The following is a 16,876-nucleotide window of genomic DNA, read 5'->3' as shown; positions in this document are numbered from 1 at the left end:
GGCTACCAATTATGGCATAATTTAAATTTTTGGGTGAATTAATTCCTACTATAATTAATTACAGTTTATTCTACTAAAAAACTATAATTGAACTCCTCAATATGAATTTCAAAAATTCACTAACACTTATTTTAACTTCCCATGTTAAGATCATATATACCAGTTAATTAAATTAAATCACTGACAATTTAATTTAATCAACTAATTAAGTCCTCTATAATTTCTCTTAAACTATTTCATGTGACAGATATAAAATTCATCGGTCGGGGTTTCACATTAAAACTTATAAGCTTACATAAATGGGTATCATCAAACTCAAAATCGAGTCATGGATTCTATCAACTAATTATTATTTCACAAATGCTATTCGTTATTGTCCAATCTATTAGGCATACACTAACTCTAAATAGAGTTGTACATTTTGATAAATCAAAACAATAAACAAATCACATTGATCATAATAATTATATCAAGATTAGGAGTATAAGCTCATTTAATAAATTAGAGAAAATATTTTATATATATTCAGTACAAAAATATATTTTCTCTACTTGGTCCGTTTAATATACACTAAGTATACTAGTACAAGAAGTCGGAGTAAAACCACTCCTATAATCAAGATAAATTATACTATAATCTTGTGCTACAATCATCAAGATATTTTGCCCAATAATATCTTCGATTGTGAACATAGTTTATTAATTATGAGAACCGATAATTTAATCTTTTATGCATGAGTTAAGACTCCATACGCTAAATTGTCTACTACATAACTAAAGGACACACATGTAACAAATGATCTATTTTAAACAGTACTTTATTGAATTGAATATATTAAATAAATAATTATTTCATAAAGAATAAAGCACAATACTATGTCTAAACTGCATGGTTAATAGTATATCCTAACATGGATACATAGGGCATACAACTTTTGAAGGGAGAAACAATATACTAATCAAAGTTAGGCCTATATGTTCGCTTTTACGACTACAATCAAACATCTCTATAATAGTCGCGTTTGTTTCGATATTTGTTGAACGCTACAGTGAAGTATTATTATAGAGGATGTATATTAGTATAACATAATATAAAAAATTAGTTCCAAAAAAACTTGACTCCGATATTTTTTAAATATTATAGTGAAGTGTTATTATAGAGGACATATATTATAACATAATATAAAAATTTATTTCCGAAAAAACTTAGACTTTTATAGTGAATAGTTATTAAATAGAGATACTGCTATACAAAGGTCTAACTGTAGCCAACAACTATAAATCCACTAATCTAATGAACTAAACCAATGTACCAAGTATTCTAAATTACAACCAATATGTACGCTCAATACGACATGGTGACCCATGGAAAATTGAATTAAATCGAAAAATTGAGTTAATCCGACTTAATAATTTAACATTTATTAAGTTTGGTTTGGTATTGAACAAGAAAAAACAATCAAACCGACATATAAATATATTCATTCTTATAAAAAATTAAAAGTTTATATAATTTCTTTTTCAAAAAGTAGTCTAAAAATATTGGTATCTTTGCTTGAAACATATACTACTTAATAGGACTGTTATAAATGGTTCATTTTTGTTTATTTAAATGCTTGATTTTAATGTTATTGATCACATTCTTGTCAAATTTTATTTAACTACTTCAATCTCTTCATTCTTTCATTTTCAAAAGCTAATATTTATTAACTCATATATCCTTTGTAAACAACAATTCCAAAAACTAAACAAGAGATATACTAATTGTTTAAGTTTCATATTAAGTTTTTCATCTCTTTTTAACGTGAGTTCCTATTACTATCTTTGCACAATATTCGTAAATCTAATAGAAAGAGTTTGTTAAATATTTGACGGAGACTAAAACTGCTCACTTTGGATAAACTTGAAGGACCAAACTGATGAAAAAGTATTTAAGGGACTACTTTGAATCTACCCAAATATAAGGGACCATTTTTATCATTTTCTCTCCTCTTCTCCCCCATTTTCTGTTCTATCTTTTGTTGCTTTTCAGAGGCAAAACCCTAGCAGGAAAAGGTACCATGAGCTCATCTTTGTTCTGAATTGTTCTTTAAGCCCTTAGGAAAAGAGACCTCTGCAGAAAATGGTAATGAATCTTTTTGTGCTTTGAAAGAGATTAACTTTTTTAGAAAAAAGATTAAATTTTTAATCTTTGCCTGTTTTACTCATACATATCTACTTAGCTAGAATTGCGAAGTAATCGTCCAATTTGCTTACTTATTTGATATATTCTCTATTTGGGTTATCGTTCGTAAGATAATTTGTAGTTTTTCATGTATCTGTGATTTTTTTTTGCTAGTTGTATTGATAAAAGTTTGAAGCTTTGCTTTTTTCTCCATCCAAAATTCGACTTTAATCTGTGAAATTGGATTAATTATTGCTTTGGGTATCATTTCTGCCAACCCCAACTAGCTTGGGATTGAGGAGTAGTTATTGTTGTTTAACTCCCAAGCTCACTCCTTTTTACTATTGTATGTCTAAAACATCTATGTTGTGTAATTTTTGGATCTCTAGTATTGCTCCCAATCCCAAGCAACAGAGATTTGAAGTTTCTTTGAGTGTCATATTCAGGTTAGGTTTGGTTTGAGATTATTTTTTTCCTTTCTATTTGAGATAACTCTTTTCCAATCTTGATGGCAGAGTTATAAGGGCTCTCTAACCCCATTTGAATAGAAAAAGTTCCCAGAGTGGGTGGTTTTTTACGGGATGGAGAAAAGACCCTTATTGTGGGAAAAAGACGGGAGGCTCTTGATGTTCGGCCAAGGGTGTTGAAGTTGGATAGCATCATTTTTATGCCTATTTGTTCATATAATGTCTTCATATTTGTTGTTGGATGTGCATTTTCCCTTTTGTTGTAAGTTGTAGGTGCTTCACTTGCATCATTTGCAAGAAACTTTCTGCGTGTTGTTAAACTTGTTTTAGTTAGTCTGTGATATATCCTTTGGAACAATGGTTCAAATGCAAGTTTCACATTCAAATGTTTAGTTTCCCATATTCTTTTACTCACTTTCACGTAGTTCTGCTTTCCTTTCTGTCTCCCTTCAGTTACCATTTTTTCGTGTCTTATCCCCAAGTATTTTGCCTTATCTGTATGTCAAATGTACTACATGAATTTTAAGCAGTAATAATAATAGCCCAAGGGCTTTGGTCTGGTGGTAAACGCGCAATCCGCGATGTGTGGGTTAAGCTCACTTCGCGAGTTCGCACCTTGCTGCATGCAAAACTCTGGCAATTAAGTGGAGAAGGGAAGAAGGGCATGCCCATTATTCCCTGAGCTTGAACAATGTGCCAACTGGTTCTCACGAATTTCTTGATTATCAAAAAAAAAATTAAGCAGTAGTAATTGTGTAAACAGGCTGCTTCTTGCGTTTGATTAAACGAGTATAATTAAACGAGTATAATTGAGATCATACTTATTTCCAAACTGTGCATCAGACCACACCATTGATAGTGGGACTGTCTGTTGCTGCTGCTGCATATGCTGGAAGGTATGGCATCCAAGCTTGGCAAGCATTCAAGGCCAGACCACCCACTGCAAGAATGCGTAAATTTTATGAAGGAGGTTTTCAGCCTAAAATGACGAGGAGGGAAGCAGCTCTTATTCTTGGAGTCAGGTATGTTCTGTCATTCTTGTTAAGACTTGGTGGGATTTCCAACACGCAATGTGCAGAATCATCTTTTGTGAAGGCCTCCTATTTTGTCAATCACAAAGAACTTGATTGTGCAGTTTGTACATTTTAATCTGACATGCCCCCAGAGTTTTGGGTCTAGTGGCAAGAGCATAGCTTGTGATGTGTGATTAAGGCGCGTGTCACGGGTTCGAACCCTGTCGCAGAAAAAAGCCTTGGTATTTAAGTGGAGAAGGGTAGAGGGGCGGACCCATTATCCACCAAGACAAAAGACTACTCTGTGACACTGTTAATATCCTATACCTTAATTGTATCAATGTTGCTATGACTTAAGCAATGATCTAAAGTTGTAAGATGAAACCTTTGTCAAAGTATGTTGATATTCTTTATCTTTGGTTCAATTTCCTTGCGTGGAAATAAGTTAGTTGCCAGCCTACATGTATGCCTTCTTTTTTTTCCATGTCTTATTCAGATAAGATTTCCCATGCTTGATCATAGAATACATTACAAATCTGAAGATGCTCATTATTTGCATAGATGGGGAGATGGCTTATGGTCGTTTTAATGGTACTGCATTGATGTATATCCACAATAATGTCATTGCAGATATAAGAAATAACATTATAATGACTATACATAATTAAGAGTAGTGTCAATGTGTCCCTTGCTAAAGGATGCAGACATATGGTGAAAACAAGTTTTGGATGGTAGATTTTGAACATTTAATATTTTCGTGTTGCACATTGATATTGACCACTCTAACTCATTCTAGCTTATGTTAATTTATCTCAGAATACTATTTATATTAACAGGAGAAACGTCAATTTATGTTTCTTACTAGGAAGCAAAATTGAAGCGATGCAAATATTAGTGAAAAATGAGTTTTCTTTTGTGGATTTTGGAGATTTGTTATTTTCTTGCATAATCATATTTACCATAATAAATTACTTACTAAATTTAAATCTTAGTTAGCAATATTTATTATTTTTCTTCATTAAGCGTTATAAATAAATATTGCTCTCTTGATCCCAATTTATATGACATTCTTTCAGTTTGGTATGTCCCAAAATGTTGACACTATTCCACCGATAATGTTTAAATTCATTTTTTACGACTCTTCAACTTCAATTCTTTTGTTTCATTTAACTATTCAAAATTTCTCTGTGTGACCTATAGGTCAAGGGTTCGAGCCATGGAATCGGCCATTGATGCTTGCATTAGGGTAGGATGCCTACATCACATCCCCTTGGGGTGAGGCCCTTCCCTGAACCCTGCGTGAACGCGGGATGCTTCGTGCATCGGGCTGCCCTTTTTTAACTAATCAAAATCTAAACTATGATGTGACGTTTTCTCTATTGAACTTGTCAATTATTTATTTAATACTTTCTTCCCGTAATAGTTTTGTATCTTTGTTAACCATACACTAGCCTTCCACAACTCACATCTCCTTTGTTAAACGTAAATACAAACTAGCCATACTTGTGCATTCTTGAAATTCGAGATCAGAAGAAGGTAGAGATGTTAAATCACAGCTGATCTATGGGAAAGGCCCCTTTGAAGGATTAACTCCTCTTTTTTAAAACTATCCTGTACCCGATACACCCGATACACATTAGTCTGACTAATCTAGATTCGCGTCGCATAGGGTCCTTTAAAGGGGGAAGCGCTCCCTACCAGGATATTTCCATTCACCAGGCTCAAACCCGAGACCTCTGGTTAGGGGTGGAGGGATCCCATTTATCACATTATATGCATCCCCTGGTGGTGAAGGATTAACTACTCAATCTTTTGAAACATGACTGATAGATGTATTAAATGGTTTATAGCATAAGTATGGTGGTTCTTCATTTCCTTAACTTTTTTCCCCGGGAGTCTTCTTGGTCAAGTGTCTCTGAGATTGACATTAGTTTGACATGGTTGCTAAGTAAAAAGCAATGCTTTTGAGACAAGTCAAAAGTGCATGCTGGCATCAGGTTTTGATGCTCTTGCACCGAAGACAACTACAGTGATCTCTTTGAGATGAAGTGGAAAAATCCCTTCTTTTCCCTATTTCCTTTCAATAGATCATATAGATAGTAACACTTTATCTTCTCCAAGAAGGCCATATTTAGATGCTTTGGTATCTTCTTATAACATGATGAGATTCAGCTAGTACTTTATGTTTGAGCTATGAGGAGATGATTTGAGACATGTGGGGTAATCTCCGCTTTCAAATCAGTATGCCGCTTGTAGTAGAATATATGGGCAAATAACATATTTAATTTGTTTCTTATTATCCCTCAGGTTTCATTTCCTGACTTTTGGTCTAGTATGCTTTGTCGCCTATCTCCCCTCTCCCCCTTATAGGCTTGTGGTTTGGTTGATTGTAATAATATATACTCCCATACTTGTTAAAGTGGAGAAAAGTATTATCAATTCATTTTCCACTAAGTATTTGCACATTCAACAGGGAAAGCACGCCACCAGAGAAAGTGAGGGAGGCACATAGGAAAGTGATGGTTGCCAACCATCCAGATGCAGGGGGCAGTCACTACCTTGCTTCAAAAATTAATGAAGCAAAAGACATATTGACTGGAAAGACTAAGAACAGCGGATCTGCATTTTAATCTCAGCTGAGTCTCCTTGTTGCTTTAGAAGTTCCAAATTCATGCTTTCTGGCACTAGACACTAAAATTTTGAGTGGAAGTGGATTAATTCTTTGGACCAAGAAGCTGTATCTTAGTTGGAGAAGGGAAACCTTTGTCAGTTGTGCGCATTCGCTGAATGCGAAGAAGCTTAATGGAGTATTAAGCTAATATGTACTTTATTAATTGATGACACAGTTCATGGTTGAAGTTTGTTTCTTCTTTGTTAGGATGCTGGAAACAAGCATATGTGCTGAATAATCAGATTATTATTATACAACCCTGATAGTTCTGAATTACTTCCATTTTAGAAGTGATTCCTGCAATTTGTGAACCAACTCTATTGGTTGCATGACATCTTAAGATAAGGGAAAAAGGTTAAATTTGCTGCTATACTATTTGAAATTAAGTTATTTTATTAGACTTTTGATTTAATATTGTCCTACCTTTATATAAAAGTTTCATTTTTATCCTTGACCCATAACGCAAGCGCTAACATCAGAGTAATTTTAAATCATAGTCTAAAATTGAGGAGTAAATTTTGAACATTTTTTCTAAAAGAATTTGGACCAACTTCATGCTGCAGTTCTCTTAATGAGAAGGACATACAAGATGATTTGCTTAAGGCAAGGGTATAAATGGACAAAAAATAAAATAGAGGATGAAATTGAGCAATTTTAAATGTTGTTGGGCAGAATCAAAACTTTTCCTGTTAGATAATATGACTGTTCATTCGCTTGACGGTTACTCTCAAGTCTTAGCCAAATTTAGAGCTCTAGTCTCATGTGTGGAAATATGTGGACCAAAAGTGCAGAACTGTTTTAATTGAAGATTAAAAATGTTTAGTTTGAAATTAAAAGGACTAAAATTAAAATTTGCTAAAAAGGGAATAAGATGTGCAATTATCCCTTTACCCCTCGCACAACTTCCTTAACAGTACTCCATTTTGTTTGGTAGGAAATCATTTACTCTGGCACTCCTATTGTATGTGTTACCATTATCATCTGACGATAGTTTCGCAAATTCTGACTAGATCTTCATAAATTTGGTTTATGAATTATTTGATCCAAAAAAAAAAAAAAAAAGAAATAACAAAAATCTGTTGTTTAAGTCTAGACAACCAACTGATAATGAAAGATGATAACTTAATTAAACAACACATACAATAGGCACATGCATGTGTATTTTATGTATTTAATTAAAGAAAATAGTTGTTCAAAGTTCAAACTAATAAAACCAGAAAAGGTATACGATATCCCTAAAGAAAGATTACCCCATCTTTACCAACTAAGCTTTACTAAGATATCACAACTTCCAGAATAAATTAATTAGGTAGGACATATATATGCAGATGCTAAAATATGGCTGTATGAATAAATAACTTACCCCCCCCCCCCCCCCCCAACGTTGGGGACATAAGTGGATTCAGATTTTTAATTTTATGGGTTCAAGATTCTGATTTCAATTAGTGATCCATCATCTTGTTTGAGTTATGAGTTTGTAGCTCAATTTTTTCAGCAATTTTCGTAAATTTTGTAAAATACAGGCCTATAATAAAAGTTATGAGTTCAATTGAATTCATAGCTAAACAATTGGATCCGCCCCTAGTTGGGGAGGGATATTAGTATGAAAATAATTTACACACATTCAATATTTAAACAAAATTATAGTTTATCATAATTAAGTGATAAAATGAGGTGAAAATGTATTTGTTATAATTAAATAGTAATTTGTTTTTATGCAAATACATGCAATGCATTTGTTAGTTTGACATAATTAATAGGTACACTACAATACCTTAGAATAAAAGGGAAAACCCTAAAGAATCTTTTGCCATAGAAAACACCAAAACCAGACAGCTCTATACTTTCTTGCACACATGCAAATGCCTAGCTAGTGAGTACTAATTATAATGTTTTGATTTCGACAGTCATTTTGCAAAATGTTAGGTTGTTTGGCCTAGAAGTAACATCACTTATCAGGTTGTCCCCTTTAACAATAATTTGGATTTGTCTTGTGTATGTATTATACCATGTCACATTTCAGGGTCCAAATCATTAACTAGCAAAAATTGTTTGGGGAAGTGCGTGGAGTAAGTCCTTTGTTTTCTCAAAGTAAATTTGTTGTGAAATATAATATATGACGTTCTAAAACAATAAAAAGTATTTTTTTTATTCGTCCTAATAGCTTCAATTAGTAGAGTATTAATTAGGGCAAAAATCACTTTTAATCCGTGATCAAAACTATTTATATCCGATAGTTACAAAAATGTATAAAATTTATATATATACATTTATTCGGCTATTATTTTGAAAACGGCTATACAATATTATTTTTTTATTTAATTAAGCGAGACATTTAATAGAGAAACAAAAGATTTTAGTTAAATATTTAATGATTAAGCATATTAATTTTTTTTTTAAAAGATGTAAATTTTTATGATTTTACCAGACAGATGGCCAAGTCCTTATCAAACATCTTTACTTCTGAGATTTCACATGAAGTAAGAAATTCAAAAGAATAACAGTAATCATGCAATAGTACATTGATGATAAATGAGATTCACTTGCTTGTTGCGGCTTTCTTAAAAGTTGATACTTGACTTAAACCTAAAGTGAGGTATATTGTATTTTCACAACAAATCTGAATAGACTTCATATATTTGGTTAATGAATTTAAAAAAGGAAAAATCCTTTTTTAAAACTAAAACCTTGATAACTAACTGACAACGAAGCATAATTCATTTAAGAAGATACAAGTTAGGTGCATGCATATATTAAGTATTTAATTAAAGAAAAAAACTGTTCATAACTAACAAAGAAAGTCCTTTTTCAACAAACACGATTCTAGATAACACAAATTAGGTTAAATACATCGAAACGAACTCTATAAACAAGTACAATCCTCTCTTCGCCAACTCTTTATCTTTGTTGGGATTTTTGGTACCTTAGAATCAAAGAGACAACTCTAAAGAATCTTTTGCGACGTAGCAAAACTCCAAAACCAAACAGCTCTAGTCTTCTTGCACACATAAAAGGGCAGCCCGGTGCATGTAGGATCCGGAAAAGTCGAAAAGGGTTACACCCTAAGGGGTGTGAACTGTGAAGTACACATCCTACCCTAATGCAAGCATTAATGACTGTTTTCATGACTCGACCCGTAACATATAAGTCACACAAAGATAACTTTATCGTTTCTCAAGGCTCAAATAAATTAAATTACATGTTTTTTAGTTAACCTTTCATTTTTCAAAATGTTAGTTAATTAGTTTGTTTGGCCTATATATCATAGGCATCATGTGTTAAAACGTCACCTTTCTACTGATTTCTATTTGCTTTGTGTCTTTATTATACGATATTTCCCGTATTATTGTTTTTTGTTGAAGTAATTATAAGATTTGTCGAATTATTGAGAACGAAACTGCACATAATTAGCGTAATTAAGTCAACTGCGCAAGTGAAAGAAATTGCGATTAGAAAAGATTTCGATCCGTGAGGTCTGTGGGTATTAGGAACTATAGAGTATCATTCTTACAACTCTAAATATGTTCTAATTATAGTCATGTTATAGGTATAATGTTCCTGCACATAGAGGCAGTGTTATGATTTGAAATTTATGGGTTCGAGATATTAGTCTATTTAAGTTATTGGGTTCTAAATTAATAATTTGTTCATATTTAATGAATTTCTTAAGACAAATATATAGTTTGGACCAAATTCTATTGGGTTCGACCGAACCCGTGTCTCGTATGCTAACTCTCCGCCCCTGCCTGCACATGTTTTATATATATATAAAATATTAAGAATTAAATTCCATGGGGCTCACGCCCAGCATTTCGGAGCTTACGCTTCCCCCGTATAAAAGAAAACGCCTTGCCTTATGTTAAAAATTTTTAAAACGTCTTTTTAAACACTGATATATAATGAACATGCAAGTAATTTTGTATAATGATATTAAATTCTTGCTCGTGCCTTTTTTTCCAACTAAGTGCGAGCTTGCTCACATTGCCAGTTAAACTACCTAATTCATGATAAATCCTAAATCCTCATAATACGTTGACTTGAAAGGAATTTAAACGAGGAATGTGATTATCTATGCTGACTGGACTTGTTTACGCTGACTTAAACATACTTTTCTTATACTCCATCGGATTCACTTTTACTGTCACGTTTTAATTTTTTAAGCTCTTTAAGAAATAATAAATGAAGTGCATAAATTACCATAATACCCATATTAATTGATGTATATTTTATTGAATTTGAGAAAATGATTTGAAATGAGTAATAAATATTGTGGGTATAAAAAAAAAAATTGTTTGTTTTCACAAGTAGAGTATGAGTAGCATAGTATATACGCAGATCTTATCTCTATATTGTGCAATATTTTCGATAGACCCTCGGCACACTGAGAATAAAATCACAACAGTTTTAACAAAGAATTACGAAAAAGAAACAGTAAAAACATGCCGAAAAACAATTCACCAATATTTACTCTAATATTATTCATATGTAAAACCACCAAATATGAAGAAGGAAGAAAAGAAGCAGTAATTTTTCCTCATTGACTTTCATTTTAGACTAACTTACAAGCCCAAAAAATATAAAAAATTAGAAAGAACAAAAATGGAAAACAGATTGAAGTAGAGTAGTCACTATCATTGGACTAGAAAACAAGTGAAAGCCATCCAATTCAGTGCTTTGTTTGGCAGTGGTTGCTATAGTGTCAAGTATCCTCCGCTTTCAACTAAGAGATTGTGAGTTCGAGTCATCCCAAGAATAAGGTGGAAAGTTCTTGGAGGGATGGAACCGAGGGTTTATCGGAAACAGCCTCTCTACTCCAAGGTAGGGGTAAGGTCTGCGTACACACTACTTTCCCCAGATCCACAAGTGAAATTATACTCGTTGTTGTTCGGTAACTTTGAGAGGTATCATTCACTAACCTTGGGTCCCACAACATCCAATAGAGCGTGGTTAAAGCGCGTGTTTCACGAGAGTGGGTATTAATTTAATTATCCAATTCAGCACTTCTTTCCATCTTTTTCCTAATACTCCTATCTTTTCACTTTCTTCGTTTCCCTGACAAAAACAGAACTATATATAAGACAAGTGAAGAACAGAGACAAAAACAAAGAGGACAGTGACTTAATTGGAAAACTCACTGGATCTTTCTTCTTCTTCTTCTCCTTAGGCATTTTCTTGGAGTTTTTCTTTTTTGCAAAAGATAGCAGCTGCTGGTTTTCACTAGAAAGCTTTATTTTCACTTGACTGAGATCTTTCTGGTCAGTTCAAAACTGTTTCTTTTATACTGTAATGGTTATGTTTGTCCCTCTGTTTTCATGTGTTTGTTGTACTACACTACTAGTGGTTGTTGAAAACATTCATTTTTCATGTGGTTTTGGTTTCTTTTTCTTTTCTTTTTTCTTTTTTGGTTGAATGGGTGTTGCTTTCTTTAGAATTAAGCTTCAGTCCTTGAGTATGTTTTTAGTTGGTTTTTAAGTGTAAGTTGGCGTTTGAGGTTTGCAAAGTTCAATAAAGTCACGAGTATGAGCGGTAGGAGAAGCCATTAATGCTTGCATTGGTTAGATTGTCTACGTCACACCCGTGCGGATCTTCCCGACCTTGCGTGAACGCGGGACTTTGTGCACCATACTGTTTTTTTTTCTTCTGTTGTTTTCTGTTTTCTGTTATGTTTAGATAGTAAAACGAGACTTGTTAGATCTATTCAGTATAAGTAACTTATTTTGAGAAAAATTATCACCTGAGAACTGAAATTTCTTTATTTTTTTGTTTTTCTTTTACTTCAGCAAAAAAGTTAAAGTACAAGTACATAAAGTAATCAACTTCTTATCAGCTTCTAAAGTGGAGGTTTAGATAGCTTAAAATAAGGTCTTATTTTGCCTAAATATTAGCAGAGCTTAAACTTGTTACGTTATGTAGTGGGTTATTTTTATGAGATCTCCGTATTTTTATCAACACAGCTGTGAATTTGCTTTCCTTGAGTCGAGGGTCTATCGGAAATAACCTCTTTATCTTCACAAGATAGGGGTAAGGTCTGCGTACACATCGTATGAGATTACACTGTTGTTTGTTATTTTTATGAGATCTATGTGGATATTATAAACTTAAAAAAAGAATCAACAAAAGATTTCCCATTATGTGTTAATTAGTGTTCCATAAAGTCATTAGTGATTACTATGTTAAATGGGACTTTTCAAATATTTTTGAAATGTGGTTCTATATCATTTTCTTAGGCATATATGATTTTGTCCAAAAGTGTTATTGCTATACAGTATAAGCACAGGAGTAGAAATGAAGTAAAAGGAAAAAAAAGAATTGAATTTAGATATGGCTTACATAATGACATTTGTTTTCTTATGTTGAAACTTCCTTTCCATTTTTTCTCTTTTTAGTATTTTGGCTTCTTGCTCTTGTATTGTAGGTTTGGTTGGTGGTAGTGGAGGTAGTTTGTATCTGGAGTTCCTTTGAAGGGATGGTGTGTTTACTTAGTTTGGTTTCTAATTTGGATGTAGATTGAAATTTGCATATTTAATAAAATTTCTTTCTAAACCAAGGAATCTTCTGAATTATTTCAGGTGTTGCTGAGAGGAAATTAATATGCAGACACCAAAATCAAGGTATTTCTAATTTAATCAGATTTGTCAGTAGTCTATGGGTATCCCACTCTGCATTTATTGATCTTCTTTTTACATGTAATTCAAAAGCCTTCCTCATGTTTCATTTTTTTCCCCTTTCTTCCATGAGCTTTGAAAGCATTGGTTGTTGATTATAGTATATGAAGATCGATTTATCGATTAAAAGAGTGAATAAAATAAATTACAAATTTACAATACCTCATGCTTGGCATGCAGTCCGGTGAACAAAGTATCTCGCGTTAACGTAGGATTCGGGGAAGGACCGCACCCTAAAGGAGTGTAATACCTCATGCATGAAATAATGTGAAGTTAGTTACAGATACGCCTGCAGCAGTGTCTGCGTACAGGCTTGACGAAGTTACCAAGTACCTAGAAGTAAAGTAAAGTTTTATACCTCAAATCAAACTACAGGTCTCAGAGCAATGTTTGTAACTGTAGTATGTGCGCCATTCGTGCAAAAGAGTTCGATACTTATAACATAAAAAAGGGGAAGAAGAAAAGAGTTTGATTCAACGTCTCTCGTATTACCTATTATGTGAATGAAAATCTTTGACCATTTAACATGCAAGCTTCTGTAACATATTAGTCCTAGCAATAGAATACTATAACAAGAGTGATTCTTCTCCAAGTTCAAACCAGATCACAACATGTTTCCAGAAAATAGGAATGTTATTTGCCAATTCTGCAATGTTCTTTTGTATAGAGGTTTTGAAATCAATAATCTGATGGCGATTCACATATATTTCAAGTACTAGATTTTTGTCTGAACATATCATTACCTCTGTCCTTGTATTTGGCTGAAGGAATATTTCTGTGGAGGTGCCACAAAGGAAATCTCCAGCACCAAAAACAGCTCGAAAGCTTAAAACTTCAGGGTCAGATGCTGATTCATTGTCAGCTCCAAATCCAGCTACCAGTACACCTAATGAGAGGGGTGTCAAAGTTGTTGGCCGCCGTTCTCCACGAAGTCCAGTGGTGGAGGTAAAGAAGAAACTTATATGCTTAGGCTTATTAAAATTTCTGCAACTAGGACAAGTCTATCAAATATGTGCAATTAAGTTAAAACTCTCGTTCTTACAAACTGGCAGTTACGACGTTCATTTATGCTTTAACTAGTATGCTTCAAAATAACCATTTAAAATAACTTTGTTCTTTATTTTGGTTTCCTGTCTGACTCTAGCTGGTTCAAGGTACTAGCAGTATTTGATGGAAATATTCTACTTATACAACTTAAAATCCAAATTTACAAAATTATCTTTCTATTCTTAATGCTGCTGTTTCTGTTGCTCGTTTCCCGCTTAGAGGTCCTCAAATGTTGCTAATTTGCTCATTTTTCGTACTTTGTATAAACAGAAGAAGCATCCAACCAAAGTTACTGACTTGGAAACCGAGCTTGCTCAACTCCAAGATGAGCTGAAGAAGGTAAAGGATCAGCTCACTTCATCCGAGTCATTAAAGAGGAGGGCTCAAATAGAGGCGGAAGAAGCTAAGAAGCAGCTTGCAGCCATGTCAGAAAAGCTCGAGGAGTCCGAGAAACAACTAGTTGAGCTCTCAGATTCTGAGGATGCTCGAATCCTGGAACTACGCAAGATTTCACAAGATCGAGATCGAGCATGGCAATCTGAACTCGAGGCTGTCCAGAAGCAGCATGAATATGACTCCGCTGCTCTTGCTTCCGCCATGAATGAAATCCAGAAGCTTAAAAGTCAATTGGACAGAGTGGCTGATTCTGAAGCCAATCAAGCTCGCCACGCTGAATCAGCTTATGCTGAGATTCAAAGCTTAAGGGGAGAACTTATGGAGACCCTTACATTGGTCGAGAAATTGAGAAACCAGCTAAATGATAGCAAAGAATCTGAGGCTTGTGCACTTGAAGAAATGAGTAAAGCTCAGATGCAGCTGGAAGTAGCAAAGATGACCGAGGATTCTCTACGTTCGGAAGGTCTAAAAGCAATGGAGGCTTGCAAATCCTTATCATTGGAATTAGAACAGTCAAAGAATCAAGTAGCTACATTGGAGGAACTTGTCAGTGAGCTCCAAACCGCTCAAGTTACTGCAGACGGAGTTAATGAGGAAGCCGAGGAACTCAAAACTGAGCTCAGTAATCTAAAACTTGAGGTAAGCCAACTGAAAACTGCATTGGAGGTTTCGGAAAGAAGATATCAGGAAGAATATATCCAAAGCACTTTGCAGATTAGAAGTGCTTATGAGTTAGTTGAACAATCAAAGTCTGAATCAGTTCAGAGAGAGGCTGAATGGGAGGCGAAGTTAAAGGTTGCAAAAGCGGAGTTGGAAGAGTTAAAGGAGAAACTGATGAACAAAGAAGCTAAGTTACAAAATATTTCGGACGAAAATAAGGAGCTAAATATGCAAGTTGAGAAAATACAGTCTGCTGATAGAGAATCTGAATTAGTAGCTGTACTGAAGGAATCAGAGTCAACTTTGGGAGATTTGCGGGCGAGTTTATTGGACAAAGAGACAGAGTTGCAGAATATTAAGGAGGAAAATGAGATGCTGAAGTCAGAAATCAAGAAGAGGGAAACCGAGGGTAGCAAAGTAAATGATGAAACTCTTGCTGTGGCAGAAGCCGCGAGAGGTGTAGAAAGAGAGGCTCTGATGAAGTTAGGACATTTGACAGATGAAGCAGATGAAAGTAGCCGAAAGGCAGCACGTGTTGCCGAGCAGTTGGATGCAGCACAGAATGCTAACTTCGAGATGGAAGCCGAGTTGAGGAGGTTAAAAGTGCAAGCTGATCAGTGGAGGAAAGCTGCTGAGGCAGCTGCAGCTATGCTTTCAACCGGCAACAACGGCAAATATGTAGAGAGAACAGGTTCTTTAGATTACCATACTATTGGTGGGAAGCTGGATTCTCCATTATCTGAAGATACAGATGATGAATCGCCAAAGAAGAAGAATGGCAACATGTTGAAAAAGATTGGTGTTTTATTGAAAAAAGGCCAGAAGTAGAAGCTTATCTTGCAGGTTGCTATTAAATAATCACTGTTTGATTTCTCTATTACTCATAGTGTAGTTTATGTTTCCAGTTTTTGTTAATAAATCTACTATATATCAATCGCTTAGCGGATTTTTGTATAGCTATTTGGAAATTAATAACACTCTATGATCTCATCTGCAAATACCTGTAACTGTGTGTTTCCGAAGGAGGTTGTAAGTGCTGTACTTTCTTTTGGTTACAATTTCCTGTTTATATGGTAGTTGGTGTACGCTAGTATTTTCAACAAATCTGCAAATGTAATGAAGCAAAGATAAATAATTAAGAGTAGAATTTGATCTATTCATCGCTTCGAAACGTGCACTAAGCTCCCGTTATATGCGGGGTTCGGGGAAGTGCCAGACCACAAAGGTCTATTGTACACAGGGATTTCAATGGCTCGAACCCGTGACCTCGTGGTCACGTGGCCACAACTTTACCAGTTACGCCAAGGCTCCCATTTTGTATAATCAAGAAGGATTTAATTTTAATCTCAACAGAATAAAACTCGATCCACCATTAAAATTTATTCCTCTCGTATTTTATTAGAGAATGATGTCAGGTGTCGAACCTAGATTGCAGTATTCAATCACAACTCTTTTATAAATTTGTTACGAAAGGTGTGCGTAATGAAAGACACATAATCAAATATATAAAAGCATAGAGAAGAATAAAGATGGACACAACATTTACAAGGTGTGACACATAATTATTGGACACAAGTCATAGAAAACTCTAATGAACTTATAATTTGATTTTAATTAATCGATATTAACATTTCATGTAAAGATGAATTATAATTCATCTAAAACAACATATCACATGCACAATATGGTAGCTTATAAATTATATCTCTTGGAAAGTCGAATGGCTAAGAGGGAACTTACAAAAGCGGGATAGAGTGGATAGAGCTGCAAAGGACTATAACTAATCATGAGGAA

General features: G+C 34.1%; 2 protein-coding genes and 1 long non-coding RNA gene across 5 annotated transcripts; 2 read left to right on the top strand and 1 right to left on the bottom strand.

Annotated features, from left to right (window-relative positions):
• The first annotated feature begins 1,935 nt into the window (after nucleotides 1–1,935).
• LOC104087573 (mitochondrial import inner membrane translocase subunit TIM14-1-like) lies at nucleotides 1,936–6,590 on the top strand. Its single transcript, XM_009592083.4, has 3 exons — nucleotides 1,936–2,124; nucleotides 3,474–3,652; nucleotides 6,117–6,590. The coding sequence occupies exons 1-3, from the start codon at nucleotides 2,122–2,124 to the stop codon at nucleotides 6,271–6,273; spliced, it is 339 nt and encodes a 112-aa protein (XP_009590378.1). The 5' UTR covers nucleotides 1,936–2,121; the 3' UTR covers nucleotides 6,274–6,590.
• A 4,177-nt stretch (nucleotides 6,591–10,767) lies between these two features.
• LOC138906408 (uncharacterized) lies at nucleotides 10,768–11,566 on the bottom strand. Its single transcript, XR_011413752.1, has 2 exons — nucleotides 11,450–11,566; nucleotides 10,768–11,366 (listed from the first exon to the last, which is right to left on the bottom strand). It is a non-coding gene; the product is annotated as an uncharacterized lncRNA (long non-coding RNA).
• LOC104087574 (interactor of constitutive active ROPs 2, chloroplastic-like) lies at nucleotides 11,427–16,080 on the top strand. Of its 3 annotated transcripts, XM_009592085.4 has the most exons (5): nucleotides 11,432–11,569; nucleotides 12,730–12,783; nucleotides 12,884–12,925; nucleotides 13,747–13,924; nucleotides 14,297–16,080. In XM_009592085.4, the coding sequence occupies exons 3-5, from the start codon at nucleotides 12,906–12,908 to the stop codon at nucleotides 15,908–15,910; spliced, it is 1,812 nt and encodes a 603-aa protein (XP_009590380.1). In that variant the 5' UTR covers nucleotides 11,432–11,569; nucleotides 12,730–12,783; nucleotides 12,884–12,905; the 3' UTR covers nucleotides 15,911–16,080. The 3 variants fall into 3 exon arrangements, with proteins under 3 accessions (XP_009590379.1, XP_009590380.1, XP_009590382.1); XM_009592084.4 differs by lacking the exon at nucleotides 12,730–12,783 and having other exon boundaries at nucleotides 11,427–11,569; XM_009592087.4 differs by lacking the exons at nucleotides 11,432–11,569; nucleotides 12,730–12,783 and adding an exon at nucleotides 11,969–12,335.
• Nucleotides 16,081–16,876: the final 796 nt, after the last annotated feature.

Source organism: Nicotiana tomentosiformis, chromosome 2 (assembly GCF_000390325.3).
Source record: "Nicotiana tomentosiformis chromosome 2, ASM39032v3, whole genome shotgun sequence".
NCBI classification, from domain to species: domain Eukaryota; kingdom Viridiplantae; phylum Streptophyta; class Magnoliopsida; order Solanales; family Solanaceae; genus Nicotiana; species Nicotiana tomentosiformis.
The sequence above is the reverse complement of the archived record's forward strand: the minus strand, read 5'-3'. Positions and strand labels throughout refer to the sequence as shown.

Bases quoted from the DNA above. Each gene is read 5' to 3' on its own strand.
- LOC104087574 (XM_009592084.4), top strand. From the start codon at position 12,906: ATGCAGACACCAAAATCAAG. The intron at 12,926-13,746 runs GTATTTCTAATT...ATTTGGCTGAAG, and splicing joins ATGCAGACACCAAAATCAAG to GAATATTTCTGTGGAGGTGC. The intron at 13,925-14,296 runs GTAAAGAAGAAA...TTGTATAAACAG, and splicing joins CACGAAGTCCAGTGGTGGAG to AAGAAGCATCCAACCAAAGT.
- LOC104087573 (XM_009592083.4), top strand. The intron at 3,653-6,116 runs GTATGTTCTGTC...CACATTCAACAG, and splicing joins GCTCTTATTCTTGGAGTCAG to GGAAAGCACGCCACCAGAGA.